At 34.7% G+C, this 20,364-nt stretch overlaps 1 protein-coding gene and 1 pseudogene across 1 annotated transcript; one reads left to right on the plus strand and one right to left on the minus strand.

The window, feature by feature from the left end:
- The first annotated feature begins 4,315 nt into the window (after positions 1–4,315).
- On the plus strand, positions 4,316–7,270 carry LOC114169154 (putative metal-nicotianamine transporter YSL7). The gene is made up of 6 exons (XM_028054192.2): positions 4,316–4,698; positions 4,836–4,999; positions 5,077–5,174; positions 5,283–5,417; positions 5,705–5,894; positions 6,014–7,270. The coding sequence occupies exons 1-6, from the start codon at positions 4,377–4,379 to the stop codon at positions 7,130–7,132; spliced, it is 2,028 nt and encodes a 675-aa protein (XP_027909993.2). The 5' UTR covers positions 4,316–4,376; the 3' UTR covers positions 7,133–7,270.
- A 771-nt stretch (positions 7,271–8,041) lies between these two features.
- On the minus strand, positions 8,042–19,801 carry LOC146881859 (pentatricopeptide repeat-containing protein At3g61360-like; annotated as a pseudogene).
- Positions 19,802–20,364: the final 563 nt, after the last annotated feature.

Genomic DNA, 20,364 nt, shown 5'->3' on the forward strand with positions numbered 1-20,364 from the left:
AATTATGTTGTACATGTGATGCCCACATAGTATATATTCTTAAAATAGATATAGCATATCTTACTTAGGCCCATCTAGACAAGGCTCAGGAGAAAAGGTATATAAGTCGATCACTAGGTATAAGATAAGATTTTCTCTTATAACACACATAATATATTACTTGAGCCTCAAAATATTTGTAAGTACCATACTTCAAGTCGGAAATATGACTAAGGAGAGAACACCCAATACAAGTAAGGAGAAAATATTTCGGACAACAACACAAGAGAACTTAGGGTATTGTGAGAACATTTCGGTCACACATAAAAATATTATTAAACTTTAACCTTTCTTTTGTTTTTTTAATATGAGACCATCAACGAGTAGCAGATCTTCAGCCAAAATTTTGAAATGCCAAAATTTTGGTTGAAATTACTTCTTTGATCCATTTTTTCGTCCAAAAATTTTAAGTTGCTCCTCTAGTTTTTTTAAATCTCAATTTGGGCCGATTTTTTAAAATTGATGTACTTTGATCTTTTTCATTAAATATTTTGAAGCAAAAGAATTTTTTTTTTATCAAAAATTGACACTAGGATTATGTCAATTACACCAACAAATCAAACAATCATTCTTATTCACAACTTCAATTTTGATGAAAAATCTGATTCAAGAAATTTAACGAGAATGATAAATTTGATCATTTTTTTCAAAAATCGGAATCAAATTGAGACAAGAAAAAAACTAGAGAACCAACTTTAGTAAAAACATTGTATTTAATTTTTTCATAATAATAAAAAATAATTAAATTATAATTATTGTCATTATTATAATTATAAAATTAAATATAAATAACTTTTATAATTTTACTATAATTAATTTTCATGATTAAATTTTTAAAAAATCAAATAAAAAAATAGTTAAATTACACAAATAATCATTTAAAAGATAATATTAATAAAATAATTATTTTTATTTAAAAAATATTTAAAATATAAAATTTGAAAAATAAATGTGGACCCAAAAGAAACTTTTTCTTATATATAAATATAGATATATACAAATTTATTAAAATATCAAATATATGAAATATATTGTAAATATTAACTTTTGAAAAACATATTTAAAATTATATATTAAAATATATAAATATATAAAAAAAATAAAAACATAAAAACATAAAAACATAAAAACATGGGGCCATGGTCCCGTCCCTGTGAAGGTCACCTGTCAACTCATTTTGTATTCTTAATTTCTTTCTCTCTTCATGTATATAATTATGTTTATTTAAAGCAAAGGTTTGGATCACAAGGAATGAAATAATTAGGTAAAATAATAAATGGGGAATGTGGCTTGTGTTGTCCGAACAAGAGGGAATCTACATTCATCACGTATAAAAGATACACTATTGGTGACTTTAGAAAGATAGACTATTGTACATACTAGGCCTAACAAATATACTAAGTGATGTAATCCAATAAAATCCATTTAGTTTTATTGATCTAAAGTGGTTGAATTTTGATATATATTTGTTGGTGTAAATATTCATATATTCATATATTAACATTATATGTGATTAAATCTCAGTAGTTTGATTACGTCATTATATTCCTTAATATCATATATTTACAGAATATTTGATATATCTGGTAAGGTGCTATATTATTATTATTATTGTTATTATTTATTCAGGATAAGTTGTTATTTTATTGATATTGGTTAATATTACATTATCTATTTTATCAAAGATTCAAAAGGCTCTATAAATACACATAGTATTCCTAAGGAATACACATTCTCTCACACTCATCCTCTCTTATTCTAAAAAAATTTAAACTCTCTTAGTGACTTGAGCACTACTTGAATCTTACGTCACTACTCGGATTTGTCATCTGTACAAGGTTCACGCTCCAAATTTCGGTAAGAACAACTATATTTTTATACTAACATATCAATTAAACTCTTCCATCTGAAGAATAATTTTAATGTTTTTTTGTCACTTCATTGTCTTTAGTTTGTTCCTATGTTTATCTTAACTAAGTGTCATATTCTGGTTGTTTATGGTGTCAAGTTGGTATGGGGATATATTGATTAGATCAATAGTTTTTAGTTAATATTTGAATTGCATTATGTTGAACTGTCAAAAGACCTTAATTAATCTCTCTTAATGATGTCGATGAATTTTCCTTACTGGTTAAGATTCGTCTTCTTATTTATAGTTTGGGATTTTATTTGTTCCCGTCAATAAGTCATCTAGATTCTAGAGTAATGACACATTAACTACATTTTGATGAGATTTTTGTAAAATATCTTATTGTATAATTTTTATCTTAGAATATTTTTTTGAAGAATCTTAACTGGAATATTAATTTTACCTTGCTACTAATGACAAGTGACTTTCATCCAACAAGTTTTAATAAAACCAATAAAAATTATTTGTTATTTTCATTAATAAAAATGTCATCTTATATTTAAAAATATAAGATGACATTTTTAATTATTAACAGACAAATTAAAAATAGAGATTCAATTAAAAAATATAAAAAATTTAAGTCTTGAATAAAAATAATTAACAGAAGTTACGTAAAAATACTCAAATATATAAACAACTTTAATTTCAGTTAAGTCTTTATTAAAATAATAACATCTCTTTTAATATATATATATATATATATATATATATATATATATATATATATTATCTATTACAATAAACCCAAATATTAATGGATTTTATTTGAAAAAAAAATAGGATTTATATAATTTTGCATATCATAATAACATTAATTGGGTTGACTGTTTTTTCAAAATAGCATTAAATGTTTTATTAATTATTGATTTATATTAGTATTAAATGTTATAGTTAGATAGTTGTATAATTAGTAACTTGTTTCTCGTCAATGCTAACTAGTATGTGTGTCTTAAAATAATAGTTAAGGAATAATTAATATATATAGGTTTCATCAACTTTACGTCAAAAATTGAAATAATTAATTTTATTAATTAAAATAATATAATTATATATTAAAATAATATAACTGATCTTATAAAGATAAAATTACTTTTTGAATAAAAATAAACATTTTGAAAACTCAATTTTAAATTAATACTTTAATTTTATTTATTATTTTTTTGTAAATTTTTTAAATGTTTAACATTAATTTCTATTGTTGATTTTTCTGTTAATTAAAACTTTGTATATTTAATTATATTTTAAATTTTAGTAATATTAAAATATAATTATTTAATTATTTTTTAATTTTTAATTTTTATTAGTGAACATTAAATAAAATATTAATCAGATTATTTTAAATAAAATAAATTACATTAATCAAATTTCATCTAATATCACTAAGTATAAACTTTTGTAAAATTTAATTAAAGCATTGATTAACGGATCCTATTAGAAAATCTCTTACATTATCATATTAATAAATTTGTAAGATTATAAATAATTTCAAACAACTCGTTCTTTTATATATTTTGTATATAACAGTATTTAAGATAAAAAAAATTCTTATTTATTGAAAAGGTATAAGCAACTTAAATTCTTTTAAGGAACTTTCATTCAGCTTGCAATGATAAACTTGTACTATTTGTATAAATATTACATTATTATATTAAATACTTTTGAACACTAATAGTTAAATTTTAATACTTTCTTAATTATTTTATATACTTGCGCTTAGATGATAATGAAATGGAACATGTGTGTGAGTTTGTTTATCTCCTTCCAACCCTTGCATTGAAAGTTCGTTTTTATTTATATGAATGACTATAAAATTGTTGTCTTATTTCTTTTTCTGTAAGAGAATTGATATTCGTTCGTCTAAAAATTCAAATATTAATTAAATGTGTTTTTTTAGACGTAATCTTTATTGAATGGGAAAGAATTGTAACTGATAAATATTTAATTTCAAATAGTTAATACAATTAATTATTTAAGTTTAAATGTGAAACTGTCTATTAAATTAGAACGGTCCAACGTCAGTATATCTTTAATTTAATTTTTATTTATTGAATCATAAAATCTTAGTTTTCTTTTTGATGAATTCTATTCTATTATATTTAAGATCTATAATTTATATTTAAGTACATAGGTTTAATAATATTCTAAAATAAAGATATGAATTAAATTTAGAATGAAACAATTATATTCCTTAAAAGAGTAAAAGGTTAGTGTTGGATATTCAACTGTAGCAGTTCCTCCCTAAACAAAAATACAACTGTGGAATATTTTGTCCATGACTTAAAAGTAATCTCTGTAATGAAAACTTCTCAAAACAAGAGGTTAATCAATCACATATGGTAACCCCTTGATTCCCTTATCAAAACTTGTAGTAAATAGAAAATGCTTGATTCTGTAGATTTCCCATTGTGTTTTGGTGAGGTCCCTAGACATGGAAGAAGAGGGTAACGTGAAGGGTGAAGAAGCATTCAGGACGACAAGGGTGCCACCATGGACAAAACAAATCACTGTGAGATCAGTGGTCACGAGCTTTGTTCTCAGTCTTGTTTTCAACTTCATTGTGTGCAAACTCAACTTCACCACAGGGATCATTCCATCCCTCAATGTAGCTGCAGGGTTGTTGGGATTTGCAGTGATCAAGTCCTACACTACCCTCCTCAACAGCTGTGGCTTGCTCAGAGAACCTTTCACTCGTCAGGAGAATACTGTCATTCAAACCTTCGTTGTTGCATCTTCTGGAATTGCATTCAGCAGTAAGTTTTTAATTCTTATTTTCATTCACCACCCTTTTCCTCATATTCTGGAATTGCATGTTGTTAGTTAAAAAAAAGAACATGAAAACCAGTTTATGTGACCAACTTGTATTATATTTAATGTGTGTTGTGAAAAGGTGGCATGGGAAGTTATCTACTTGGTATGAGTCCATACATTGCAGCTCAAGTTGATGGGGGGAACACACCAATCAATACAAAGAGCCTCTCTCTGGGTTGGATGTTTGGTTTTCTTTTTGTTGTTAGTTTTGTTGGACTCTTCTCTATAGTGCCTTTGAGAAAGGTATGTTGAAACACAACTATAGCAAAGTTTTTCAATTGCAGTTTATTGAACCTAACATTTCAATTGACATTACACAGATGATGATATTGAAGTACAAACTAACATATCCTAGTGGAACTGCCACAGCTCTTCTTGTCAATAGCTTACACACACCAAAAGGAGCAAAACTAGCAAAGTAAGTATTGTTTTGCAATTCATATGTATACAACATAAACAGATAGTACACCACATTTTTTTTTTTAACTTTGTGCCATACTTAACTTCACCACATTTGTGTAAACAGGAAACAGGTTGCTTTGCTCTTCAAAAGTTTTTGTGGCAGCTTTGCTTTTGGTTTTTTCCAGTGGTTTTTCACAGCAGGAGATGGTTGTGGGTTTAACACTTTTCCCACGTTTGGTCTCCAAGCCTACAGCAAAAGGTATTTATATATGTCTTACAGCTTAAGATTGATTGGCATATGACTAGAAATCAACAAAAATCAGATTACTGAATTTCCATCTAGAAACTTATGTCTTTAATTAGACTATAATCCTGATGTGGTAAGACTTTTAATTCTACACAAATTATTTTAAAAGTGATAGGATAAAAGTCTTTATAGTGACACTATAATAACTCTTACTGTGCATATTTCCCAACGCTCTTTTCTCCCTTTGACTGTATAGTATTTAAGTAATGAAATGAATAATCTGAATACAAAATTTACAGGTTCTACTTTGATTTCTCATCTACCTATGTTGGAGTTGGAATGATTTGCCCTTACTTGATAAATGTATCTCTGCTTCTTGGAGCTGTAATCTCATGGGGAATCCTATGGCCTTGGATTGAGAAAAAGAAAGGAATCTGGTATAGTGCACATATACCTGCTAGCAGTCTAAGCAGCATCCAAGGATATAGGGTACACATATATCCACTTAGCAAGCTTCATTGTTCATAGTTTTTAACATGTCATTTGTTAAAATTTGTTTACAATATTCAAATTGTGTAGTGCTAATTATGAGAAAAATCCATGAACAGGTATTCACTGCAATTGCTATGATGCTTGGGGACGGTCTTTACCATTGTGTCATCATGCTGATAAGAGTTGCCTATAGTCTCATCACGGAACACCTTGAGAAAAAAAAGTCACGCCATCAAAACCCAGACAATGTTGATAAAACCCCGAGTGCAGACTTAGATACTCAACGTCGCACAGAGTATTTCTTGAAAGATCAGATTCCCTCTTGGGCTGCTTTCAGTGGCTACATTGTTCTTGCAGTTATTTCCATCATAACAGTGTCACACATCTTTCCTCAACTGAAATGGTATCATGTACTAATCACTTACCTCATTGCTCCTATTCTGGCCTTCTGCAATGCCTATGGATGTGGTCTCACTGATTGGTCTTTGGCATCAAACTATGGCAAAGTTGCCATAATTATATTCAGTTCATGGGTTGGCCTTGAGAATGGAGGCATCATTGCAGGCCTTGCATCATGTGGTGTCATGATGAGCATTGTTTCCACAGCTTCTGATTTGATGCAAGACTTCAAAACCGGGTACCTCACCCTTGCATCTCCTAGGTCCATGTTTGTGAGCCAAGTTTTAGGTACTGCCACAGGGTGTCTTGTGTCCCCTTTGATGTTTTGGTTCTTCCACAAGGCCTACACACTTGGTGACCCTCAAGGCTCTTACCCTGCACCCTATGGAGAAGTTTACCGTGGAATGGCCCTTCTTGGAGCTAAAGGTTTCTCTTCTCTCCCCAAACATTGTCTTCAACTAGCTATCATATTCTTTTTCTTGGCTGTGTTTATTAACATAGTGCGTGATTTGTTGATGCATTATGAGACCAAGTATAGGATATATAGGTTTGTTCCTAACGCCATGGCTTTGGCCATCCCATTCTATCTTGGTGGGTACTTTGCTATTGACATGTGCATTGGGAGCTTGATTCTATTTTTGTGGGAGAAAAAGAACAAATCAAACGCAAATGATTTTGGTCCTGCTTTAGCATCTGGACTTATATGTGGTGATTCTTTGTGGAGTGTTCCTGCTGCTATAATGTCTCTTGCTGGAGCCACTCCACCAATTTGCATGAAGTTCTTGTCTAGTGCTGTAAATAAGAAGGTTGACACCTTCTTGAATGGTGGTCCTTGATGCTTCTTTAGTTGGATCATGATGTTCATATGAAGTTAAGGAATGATCAGACATTGTATTTGGATTTCTTGTTATACAACTTTTCTTTTCTGAATAAATATGGAGGCTTGCATTGCTTTCTTTTTATCTTTGTAAAAAGATTTCTTTCTTTTATATCTCTACAAAAGTATGAAACCATTATTCAGCATTTCTGATAATATTCCCTGAACTACACATCTCAGACATAGAACCGAATAAGATTTTTTTTAGTACCAATTGTACACAGAATAAGAGATTTACCAAGAACAGAGGAAGGTTACCCAATCCTAATTGTGAAGATGTTAAAGAGGGAACAAAATCTTCAAGAACAAGTCTTCCTATCAAGCATGTGATAGAAAAAAAGTAACAAAGGAAGTAAGTCGTCACACATTACAGCAAGAAAAAAAATAACCGGATTTAAAGAGTACATGTAATGTAATAAATAAAATTAGACAAGAAAGCCGATCAAACAAATAAATTTTGATAGAGTCTAAGTGATCAGATCAAATAAAGAATAATCATAATGAGTAATATAAAAGTAAAAATCTACGATATACAATTCCTATACAAACAATTTGATTAATAAATAAATGTTGTTATCCAACAATCATTATCCAAAAAAACTCTACCAAATTGTACATGAAAAAAAATTAGAATTTTACAACTTAAGAATTCTACGTAAACTCTATAAAAAAGACTAAACATCGGACATAAACTTAATATAAAAGGAAGCTTACTGCACTTTAATGTCTTCTATTAAATAGGGTTGCACTTCACTCTTTATTTCCTACCCTCTGGATGACAACAGGATCAAGAAATCCATAAATATAAGCTTTCTTCTTTTCAATACAGGGGTAATGCAAATACCTTAAACATTAAAAAAATAATATTAGAATAAATATTAAACTATTTTTAAGGTTAATGAAAGCATACTTACAGATTCCAAACACTTTAACTTCAGTGACAATTTTCTCATTAGTTATCAACAAAGTTGGTAGTTAAATATCAAAAAGATAGTTAAGTACTCTGAGCCTGTTTACATGCTTTTAACTATTTCAATCACAGAAGACATCCTCCGAATATTACCTGCAGCAGATCCAAGGGTCTTGTGAAAGTCTCTTAGGCATCTTCAGAGAATTCCATGTAAATAGAACAGACTCCTTGATACAAAGTCAACCTTTGTTGTGTCCTCTTTCCGCATGGCCAGTAAAATTAGGTCATGGTTTTCGATTGAATTATATACTCCAATATAAGAAATCAGATTCACATACATCCAGTTAAGAAAATGAGAAAAACTAACAGTTAAGGAAATATATTGATAAATGACAACAATAGAAAAACAAAAACTCAAAAACAATTGGCTCCTTTTGTTGTTTATGCTTGTTTTGTGTGGGACAATTTTCTTGGTGGATTTCTTTCATTTTGAATGCTACATTTCGTGAAGACATGAATCAAATTTATCAGTCTCTTATGGAAGTTTTAGAGATTGTGAGGGTCTTTATGATCTTATGGCCGCAGATAATAGTGATTCTGACTTTGCAAACCTGCTATTGTTTAATGGTTCTGACTTGTATTTAAAATTCACAGAAGCAATAAAGGTATTTTGTATTGATATATTTACGTCACCTCTTTTTAGCACAACAATACAAAATATATCAATACAAAATACTATCACTTGCGAAAAAACTATCACTACCGTCTTTTCACCTTTTTTAGCACAACAAAATTGTCACTTACAACTCCAAAGAAGCCACTTCCTCCCGAAGGTAAAGGGCCCTAGCAGTATCCCCTTCTTGATGTAGCCATCAATCAACTCCTCATACACACTAGCATCCAGAGCCACCAACCGCTCTCTCATCACTCTCAAATATCTCTCAGCCTCTTCAACCTTTCCACATCGACACAAACACCGAACAACCGTCACAAAAACTGACAATCCAGGATTCACACGTTTGTACTCCATTTCATAATACAACTTCAAAACCTCCTGAACCTCCTCCTTTCTAGCATAACCCTGCATCAAAAGAGAATAAGTAACATCATCCGGTGAAAACCCTTTATCCATCAACACACTCAACATTCCATTCGCTTTCTCCACTTCACCCTTTTCACATAGCCTCTCCACCACCTTATTAAACACCACACAACCAGGCACAAACCCAACCCTCACCATCTCATCAAAAACCCTCACACACTCCTCCGAATCCGCCGCAACAACATGCTCAAACGTCTCACCGTATGGCCTCAGCTCCTTCCCCTCCATTTCACGCACCAAACTAATAGCCTCCCCAACTCTCCCATCTCTGCAAAAGCTCCAACAAACGACGTGTAAACAAATGCGTTCGGCTCAAATCCTCTTCTCACCATCTCCCCATACAATCCCCACACGGAATCCAAATCCCCAAACGCAACCTTCGCATGCAGAACCAGAGACCACACAACGTTCTCGTGAAGCAAATTCTTCTGCAACAGCCTCTTCACCAAAACCACGACATCACTCTCCGATTCCGCCACGCGTCCCCTCTCCAAAATCCTCAACATCAAACTACAATTCGGTTTTTTTCCATTCCAGGCAAATGACTTTGCTTTATTATGGATATAGGCAGCTTTTTAAAAAATTACAGAAGTAGGCAATACCGTTCTGGGGGTGCACGTTTTCGTATGAAGAAATCGTGTAACTCCCGTACGTTTTTGTGGCCAACTGGGTCAGAGGGCAAAATCGTGTGGGAGGTGAACGTTTTTGGTGCCGTAATCGATTACCGTATATTGTAATCAATTATTGCATGTTGTAATCGTGCAGGGAGATAACGTCTTTAAAGCCGTAATCGATTACCGTAGTGTGTAATCGATTACTGAATGTGTTGCAGTTTTCTGGGTATTGTGTAATCGATTACGCACGAACTGTAATCGATTACAGGCGTAATTTTTTGAAAAACAAAAACGTTAACAAATATTTCAGTGGATAGGAAAGCAATGATGTATAATATAGTTGAATATGAAACTAAAAACAATGATATTAGTGAAAAAAAAAATATTACAATCAATTAAAGTACTAAGATAATAATATCAATGTCAAAGTGCATTAAAGAAATACAAAGTTTTTGAATGAAAATAAACATGAAAATGCATCTAAGATGGAGGAAATTGGCGCCGCACATAAGTCATGTCTTCCTCAAGTTGACCAACCCGAGCATCTATACTGTCAAATCTTGAACCAACAAAAGTCCAGAGATCGCGGATTTCGTGGATAATATCATTAAGCATAGCAGCAGATGCATCTTGGGTAGGTTGAGGCAGTGGAGATGGTGTGCGGTCATCATGAATAGGTGCATCCTGCATATCACGTTTATGAATCCATTCACCATTTTGGTTTTTTACAAAACCAAATGAATGAATCACTTCAGCACCAATTGGACCTGTTCTCCAATTAATCTCCTCAAATGGTTCATCTTCTAGAGGAACATTAAACTTAATCAAAATGTCAGTAATATGATTAGCATATGGTAAAGGGGCATGGTCTCTTAATGCCTTTTTCATGCGATATCTAATCATATGACCCCAGTTAAGCTGCCTTCTGGTCAGCATTGCCCACATTAAGATAATGTCTTCTTCAGTAGCTTGGGCAAGGTTAGTTGATCGGGGCACCAGGCATCGACATAAGATGTAGTGCAGGATATGTGTTTCCACTTTCATTTGCCCTGTCAGTATTCTTCCTCCAATATTTACATTGTCACGACAAATCGTCATTTTTGCATTGTGACTTGAATAATCATCTCTCCATTCCTCAACCATGTTTCCCTAAAAACAGACCCCTTGAGTGCCCAATTGAGTTATACGATAAAACATATCTATATCCATCCTAATTTTCACATGCTTAACTTCACTTAGAATAACCCCTTCCTCAGTAATTTGTAAGTTGGAATAAAATACTCTAACTAATTCCGGATAATAACATTGACGATTAGTCAAAAAAGGTAATAATCCCAAGTTGTGGAGTATATCATAGCACTCAAAGTTTTGCTCAGCAATAAAATCATCAGGATATTTGGGTTCAAGAATATCTCTGGCAGAAAATTTTGAAGTATACCTCTCATATTGTGTTACGGAAGAGAACAGTCTCTGTGGTTGTGAAGGTGCAATTATTTCTTCGGGTTCGTTGACGGCGGGACCACGGCGGCGGCGAGCACCGACTTGAGTCTTGCGTTTCCTTGACGATTCTGCCATTTTAGAGTGTTTTTGAAGATTTTAATCGGTGGGTTTTGTAGAGAATTGAAAATGAGAAAGATTGCAACAAACGGGAGGTGATTTGGTTAAGAAATGAAGGCACAATGATGAAATCACGGAGGAAAGAAAGGGGGCGCGGGTGGGGTTTTTTGGATGCAGCAGCGGAGAGAGAAAATGTTGTTTTTATAGTGGAAGACGAGTCGTAATCGATTACAGGGTTTGTGTAATCGATTACGACGTTAAAAATAACATTCCAAGGGCTCCTGATAGTGGTGTAATCGATTACAGGGTTTCGGTAATCGATTACGAAGGAAAAAATTAAGTTCCAGTAGCTCGTGTTAGAGTTGTAATCGATTACAGAGTTTATGTAATCGATTACCAATCTAGAAATAATTTTGCAAATTCTCCTGTTAATCAATTAAAGGTGTGTTGTAATCAATTACGAAGGTATTATTTATGTTCCAGGTTGTCGTGTTACTTCAGTAATCAATTACAGGCTTCGGTAATCGATTACATTGTACAAATTTGGGCTTGTGTAATCGATTACGCTCGTTTCAGTTGTCCAAATTTTGGTCATGGTAATCGATTACACTTTCATGGTAATCGATTACCGCACGCATTGTTGCTGAAAATTAATTGTGGTGATGGATTACAGCATAACATTTTTTTTTAACATTTGTACTCCATTAGTAAAAAAGTTTAACATATTCCATTAATTAAAGAAAAATAAAATGATAAATAAGTTGCACATAACTTCAAATGGAAAGAAAAAAAAATAAAAAAACGATTTACGGCAACCATCTGTATCTTCTTCTTCCCCGGTGATCCACAAACCATCCAGAATTGATATCTTGGTATTCTTCGGAAGGTGTTGGTGGTCTGATGTCTCTAGTTTGGATGAAAAGCTCGATATAGGAAGAGATGCGCGGTTTTTTGACAAATTGGTCTAGACTTTGTACGTGTTTCCAATGACTGATCATTTGTGAAACATCAAAGTCACATTTGATTTCCGCGGTGTCATGAAATAGTCGCCTGTTGCGTATTGTTGAAGGGCGACGATAGTCAATTTGTTTGACAACTCTACGGTCACCACACTCGACTAATTGAGTTACGATTTGTAATAATTCATTGTAGGTGCAATCATGTCTGATGGAGAAGGTTTTCGTGGCATCGAAACGAAACTCAAGACCAAAACCAGATCGACTCTCTATGATACCAGCACCCCTTAAAGGTCCACCATAATAAAGAATAGTTGGTGAAGTTGGGAGAGAGTTTGAGGATGATGATGATGGGGTGTTTGTAGTTAAAAGAGAAAGGATTTCTTCAGGTGATCGTGTGAAGGTCACGTACAATTCAATCATGGTGTTGAAAGGGAAAGAAGACTTACATTCCAACATTTGAAAAACATGTTCATCTGTCTTTATTTCAAATGCGTCATAGACAATATTTTCTTCAAAAGTTATTGTGGGTCGTCTGAAGTATAGGTTGTTAATGGTTGTGTGTGCCCGGCTTGGAATGGCTGCAGAAACTCTCAGCATGTTATATGTGCAGTTGTATGGAATGCAAACAATCTCCGGAGTCTGACATATGAACTTCACCCCATCCTCACAGAGTTTCATTTCACCGTTTGTGTATAAGGCAGCTATGTAAGAATTGGTGAAATCCTGCGACTCTGTGATGCCAAACATTTCAGGGGAAAATTGTTCCATCTTTCGGTTTTCAATTAAGAAAGAAAAAGAGGAAGGAGATGTCAAGCAATTGATGTGTTGGAAAGTTGAAAGTTTGCATTTGATGTAGTGTGGGGATGTGGTTTTTATAAGCATAGTAGTTGCACAATTATTGAGTGAATTAAGAAAGATAAAATGATAAAGGTTGAATTCATTACGTACATATGCAATTGTCATATTGAAATAGTACACATACATAGTACAATATTCTCCCATAATGTGATAACTTTATTTCACAACAACATTATTCAACGGTGGCTGCCTGTGTCGCATGGTGGCATTCGTGTCGATCGTCGAGGTCATCTCTCAGGTTGTGGGAGAGGAGCGGGTGACTCACTTTCGTCATCAGTATCTTCCACTTCCACAGATTCAGAACCTCCTTCTGAAACATTAAATGGAATTCCAGGTCTGTAGTATGGTTGTGAAGATGAGGCGCCTCGGTATGCAGATGATGGAGTTAGTGATGATGTCCCAAACATTTGTGATGGAACACCCTCATAGCTGGAAATATGTGGGCCAGATGAACCACCATAATATTGCGCTGGACCTGATCCAAAGTTTGAAGGCGCTGGAAAAAAACCATATGAAGTCGGGACGTGTTGAGATGACGATGGAGGATGCATTCTGTGATCCCAATTCCCAAAACCAGCAGTTACATTTTGTGACTGAAGGAGGCCGGAAAAGGGTGTATCCGGACGAAACTGCTAACGTGAAGGCAGATTCTGATATTGCTCCGGCATGTCATACTAAAATAAAATAACAAATTAAATTTTATTATTTATAATCAATTATAATCGAAACTTTAATTAACATGCAGTGAATGAAAAAATGATTCTCACTTCATCATCGGATGATTGCGCAATAGACGTGATATACCGGATGGTATGATTTATGTACCATTGCATGTAGGGCGAGTTATCACGCAGATGGCCACTTTTGGTGAAAGGTTCGCCCTGAACAATGGAATTATGGCGATTATTCCATAACATGATAAAGCGATGGTGATATTACCTCCAATTAATTTCCCCCCTTCCTCGGAGATCAATTCGGTGAACCTCATCCAAGTTCATCAGGTTGGATGGATGTTTTGTCGCCAACCAAACTGTCTGACTACCTGGTCAACTTGGCGAAATTCAACCATCGCAAAACATATAAGAGGAACCAATGTCCGACTAATTGGAGAAACATTTATTATTATCATGCGACTAACATGTGGTTGTCGATATGGTGTCCATAAAAACTGCAAAAATTAGTGTTAATAATTTTTTAAAAAAAACGAAGGGAATTTCAAGAAACAAAATAGTAGAGCATTGGTGATAATGAACCTGCTTTGGTTGAATTTGATCAAATTTTTTTTGGAAGCCCACCACAGTAGTTTGGTCATGGAACACAGAACGTGTTTGCCTACATCACCTCACACTTAAGGGGAATGCAAGCCCAGCCACAATCTCGTCCTCCGTGACTAGTTGTATTTCTGGAGAGATGCATGTAAATCTCTCCCACGCCCAACACTAGAGCAATAACATGCATCCACCAATGTTGTCTTGATGGAATTTTGTGTTGTGATCCAGTGCACGATAGAGGCATTCCAATACTGCGGAACCCCAACTAAAATTTGAAATATGCTCCAAATCTGTTAACAATGGAAAGAACATAAAATGCACGAGACTGGCTGATGTATCCGGCATCAACATGCTGCCAATCAAAATGAGGATGTGTGCTCGTGCATACTGTCCAACGGTAGCCAATCATCCGGTAATTCTCGAAATTTGCTATTTAGCCATGATAGCTTTATTCGGTTCCCTGTAATCATATTTTCGGGAGGAATATCTCCCAATAAATTTTGACACAATTGTAGCAGGTTTCCAGAACTTCCATCGGTGACGGGTTCACCATCAATTAGCATCCCCAGTTGCAGTGAAACATCTTCCAGGGTAACAGTTGTTTCTCCGAGTGGCATGTGGAAGGTGTGAGTTTCAATCCTCCACCTTTCACATAATGTTGTTACCATTAGGTGGTTAATCTTAATATTACTCACTTTTAGAACGTGACCAAAACCAGCTACATCAATTAACATTCTGACCCTAGGGTCAATAAGATTTGTATGTTTTAGTATCCAGATAGAATGGCGTCGTGGCCGGAGGACCCTCTCGTTTCCTTCCCAAATCTGGTTGGTGATGTGATCGTCTTGATGACGCAACACGGACAAGTTTGCTGGCAGGTTGTTGTTCTGAGCCATAATAAACTATGAAAAAGTATATGAAAATATTAACAGAATATCATCTCAAGTTAATCACTAACAAAACAAACAAAAAACAAATTATCATAAAATTGACCGAACCTGTTAGATTGACGGAGGACAAATTAATTTTGATACGCTGCAAATCCAACTACAATGGGAAGGCAATGAAGTATTTAGTGATGTGAATGTTGCACCTGATATGGGTATTTAAACTACCTCACCACACTATTCACTCACATGTCTTACTTTTAATTTTTCTCTCTCTCACGTACCAAAGCACCTGTCTAAAAAATAGGAGCCTATTTTCCTACACCTCCATGCACACCACCACATGGATTCTTCTATTCACCACACAAACCTTCTCTTCAATAATAATAACTTTTTCAGAGAATCTCATACTATTTTTCAAATTTGCAGGTGGCAGAAACATTTCCAATCAAACCATTATTGTGAATAGTATCATGCACAACAAAAAAGATGCATTATTTTCAATAGTAATGTGCAGAAGCGTGATTTATTGTGAGTGCAGAAGCGTGAAGTTGTAATAGTATCATGGCAGGTGCAGCAGTCCAGGAATCACGCCGAATCGGAGAATCAAAAAAGTGTAAGAAGAAAACGTCATGGGGGTACACATTTTCTGAATAGAAAACGTATAAGGGGTACGTTTTCTGAATAGAAAACGTGTGGGGGGCACGTTTTCTGAATAAAAAACGTTTGGGGGGGCACCTTTTCTCTATGAAAATGTGTGGGGGGTGCACGTTTTCTAAAATAAAAAATTTTTTTCCTTTTCGCACCCCCAACCCACTCCTTTTGCACTCCAACCCACTCCATCTGATTCTACTGACTAAAACGCTTATATATTCTACCACACTACAATTGTTTCTTCTATCAAAACTTCTCTGCATACCAAGCTTCACATCTGAAATATCCTGATCTATTTTTCGATTTGAAATATTCGGGTCTACACTTCCATACCAACCTCTTCATAATGAGTTCGTGGAATTATAAAGGATCTTCTTCATCTAATCCAATCGATGACGAACCTATCATTCCAGACATTGTCGAAGAGTTTACTTCCGATGATTTTTATGAAGACAATGCAGACGATCAAGAAATTGTCCCGATTCCTCCTATGGATTACAATCCCTATGGGGAAGTTGAACTACAAGAACGCATGCAATTCGATTCTAAAGAGGCAACGGTGTCTGCCATCAAACATTATCACATCACTAATGGATACAGCTTCAATGTGGTAGAATCAAAACCGCATCTTTATGTTGCACAATGCATCCATTACAACAATGGATGTCAATGGCGTTTGAGGGCTAGTTATAGTAAAATCCGACATCATTGGGAAATCAAGTCCATTGATGGTACACATACGTGTTTCTCTACATTAATGTCACAAGATCACTGCAATCTAGATTCCACCCAAATTGCTTCCATTGTTTTTCATTTGGTCCGCACAAATCCAAGCATTCGCATCAAAAGCTTGGTCGTTGACATCAAAAGTCGTTACGGATACACAGTCACATATAGAAGAGCATGGATTGTGAAGGAGAAAGCAATTACAATGGAGTATGGTGATTGGGACCAATCTTATAATGATGTTCCGAGATTGTTACTAGTTGCCCAACAAACCAATCCTGGGATAATTTTTCAACTTTTCGGTCCTCCAGTTAATATTGATGCTGAGGATGGAAGTTCCACATACATTATGGAACGTTGCTTCTGGGCATTTGGACCATGCATTGAAGGTTTTAAGTATTGTAAACTTGTTGTTCAAGTGGATGGAACCTTTTTAACAGGCAAATATCATGCCACCTTGCTAACTGCAATTGCTTAGGATGGAAATAGAAACATATTTCCTTTGGCATTTGCAATAGTAGAAGGTGAGACAAAGGAGACATTGATTTGGTTTTTTCAACTACTACGAGAGCATGTAACTCCTAAGCCAAATCTCTGCCTAATTACTAATAGAGGCAAGGGAATTTTGTCATCCCTACGATCGGAAGAAGTTGACTGGGAATCAGACAATCTTCACTCTGTCTACTGCATACGTCATCTGGGTTCCAACTTCAACAATCGCTTTAAAAATGTCGATCTCAAGAAACAATTCATTAACTCGGGTACGACGTTTTCCTAACTTTAAATTCCAAATGCACAAAATATTTCCTATACATAATATTTTTTCATTTCATTTTATATTTCTTTTTCACAGCTTATGAAGTCAAACAACCTACCGTCCAAGCAAAACTTTCAGCTATGAGGTCCCAATTCCCACAAGCAATAGCTTGGATTGATAAAATCCCCTTACATAAGTGGTCTCAGGCTTATGATGGGGGCACAGGTACACGCACATGACAACAAACTTGGCGGAGTGCATGAACTCTGTGCTTAAGGGGGCTCGCTCATTACCTATTTGTGCACTATTGAAAATTACATTTCAAAACATAAATGTTTGGTTTGTTGAACGCGGCTTAAAGGCAGACTCTATGTTAAGAGCTGGCCATCAATATCCAGAAGATGTCACAACCTTGCTCCAACAAAATCAACAGAAATCTGCATATTGTCATGTTCAACGCTACGATCGAGATAATTCAGAATTCGAGGTGCAAGAGATATCGAGCCCCTGTCACTATCGGCCAAAACCAATCTCATTCACTGTCAGATTAAACGATTGGTGGTGTGATTGTGGTCACTTCCAAGCTAGTCGATTATCCTGTCATCACGTCATAGCTGTTTGTTCTTTTGGTCATATGCCACTTTCAAATTGTATCAATCCAGTTTACACCCTTGATAACATAAATAAGGCTTATCAAGTCCAATTCCACCCCCTGCGAAATGAGGACTATTGGTCAACATATACAGGTCCTAATTTCACTCCAGACCCCCAAACTAGGCGTAAGGCTTCGGGACGACCTACAACGACTAGGATCCATAATGAAATGGATCAACCCGTTACGGATAAGCCAAAAAAATGCTCTTATTGTCGCACTGAGGGTCATCATAGGGGACAATGTCCATTTTGCCAATAATTTGTACATTTTTTATTTCAATTAATTTAATTTTCAATGTTTTTTTCTTCTTTCTACAATGTCAAAACTAAGAAAATTTTCTATGAACATTAATATTTCTTATGCCTTCATCAACTACAAGTTCAAATACTTTATTCTTTTATGGACCAAAAAACTTTATAAAATCAGAACAAATTATTATGCTCGCCTCTGTATCTAATTCTAATTTAATCATCTTTTTTTTTTTAAATTTGGACTATAATCGATTACAATGGTATTGTAATCGATTACAATTCACTTGAACAAAATGCATTAATCATGTAATCGATTACACTTCGTCTGTAATCGATTACATTACACCCAAAAAATAGCAACACATGTAGTAATCGATTATAGCCTACGGTAATCGATTACTGAATGAAAAACGTATCCCCTCCCACGATTTCATCTAAAAATGTGCACCCCCCACACGATTTCCTTTGAAGATCGTCCACCCCTCACACGATTTCACTTGTTGACAAATTCTAACCACACAACGTATGGGGGCTACACGATTTCTTCATAACGAAAACGTGAACCCCCAAAACGTTTTGCCTACTTCTATAATTTTTTAAAAAGCTGCCTATATCAGTAATAACCCAAACTCATTTGCCTAGAAGGGAAAAAATATCCTACAATTCACGATCATAGAAGGAGAACGAAAAGTACTCCTCGACATAATTCGATCCAGCATGTCAACAATCTTCTGTAATTCACCTTCCTTGCACAATGCATCAACCATGATTCGCAAACTCGTCAAATTAGGGTAAATCCTTCTCCGAATCATGAACTCGTAAACCTCCCATACGAGAAAACATTTTTCAGATCTCTGCACCGCGTGAAGCAAGGCGTTAAAACTGACGACGGTGACGCAGACTCCATACTCCTCCATGTAGCGACAAACATGGAAGGCGACGTCCGTTAGCTTGGCCTTCGCGTAGGCTTGGATAAGAAGGTTCACAGCGAGGTCGCGAGAGGTTGAAACGACGACGTTGAGAAAAGAATCGACAAGTGCAGGAACCGCATGTGAGTGAGTGTTTGTTTTGGTGAGAAAGCGGAGAAGAGCGCGTGCGTGGATGAGTAAGTTGGCTCTTAACAAGAGGTTGATGGTGATGGCGTAGGAGCGAGTGGTGGGCTGGAAGGTTGAGTTGGGCCGAGTTGCGGCCAGTGGAAGAAGCCCAATGCGGCTTTTGCGTCGAGGGGGAAATGAATTGCAAAAGGAGGTGTTGAACTGACGAGTCGTTTAAGTGGAGAGAACGGTACTGGCGAGTTATGGAGTCACAGTTGCGTCGTGCTCTGAAAGAATTGCAAAATGTCGCGACGACGTCGTCGTCTAGCTTTGAAACGACGCCGTATGAGTGTGTAGACGACTGAATCCGGAGAAGAAGAGCTTGGAAGCCATATGATACGAGTGTTTTGTCTTCCGATGATGCTGCCGAATATTGCGCGAAGAGTGGTGCACGTGTGGTACACGTGCAGCTTAATTCACGGGCTACTACTGCTGGATAAATATGGAAAGTTTAATCTAATTTTTAGATTTTTCAATACTTAATTCTTTTACTTTTGTATTTGACTTTTTAAAATTATTTTTATCATTAATTTAATCGTTAAAGTTAATTTTCACGATGTTGTCATAAGTAACCTAATATCAACATATATGATTTTATTAGAGATTGAAGTGAAAGATAATATAATTAGGGGGAAAATATATTTATAAAGACTGAAAAACCATATTTGAAAGAATTAATTATAAAATATAATTTATTCAGAATATAAGAAAAATTAGGTTTAATGGATTGTCACAGATAAACGAAATTAAAAGGTAAATTGTATGATTTTTAAATTGATTTATTTAACTTTTAGATAAGTGATTAATATTAGGGTTAATTATGTTTTTCGTCCCTCAAGTATTATGCGATTTTGTTTTTAGTCCCCCAACTACCGTTTGCTCCAATTTGGTCCCTC

Source organism: Vigna unguiculata, chromosome 11 (assembly GCF_037176805.1).
Source record: "Vigna unguiculata cultivar grain cowpea cultivar isolate G323 ecotype 2 chromosome 11, ASM3717680v1, whole genome shotgun sequence".
Taxonomy (NCBI): Eukaryota; Viridiplantae; Streptophyta; class Magnoliopsida; order Fabales; family Fabaceae; genus Vigna; species Vigna unguiculata.

Bases quoted from the DNA above. Each gene is read 5' to 3' on its own strand.
- LOC114169154 (XM_028054192.2), top strand. From the start codon at position 4,377: ATGGAAGAAGAGGGTAACGTGAAGGGTGAAGAAGCATTCAGGACGACA. The intron at 4,699-4,835 runs GTAAGTTTTTAA...TGTTGTGAAAAG, and splicing joins TTCTGGAATTGCATTCAGCA to GTGGCATGGGAAGTTATCTA. The intron at 5,418-5,704 runs GTATTTATATAT...CAAAATTTACAG, and splicing joins CTCCAAGCCTACAGCAAAAG to GTTCTACTTTGATTTCTCAT.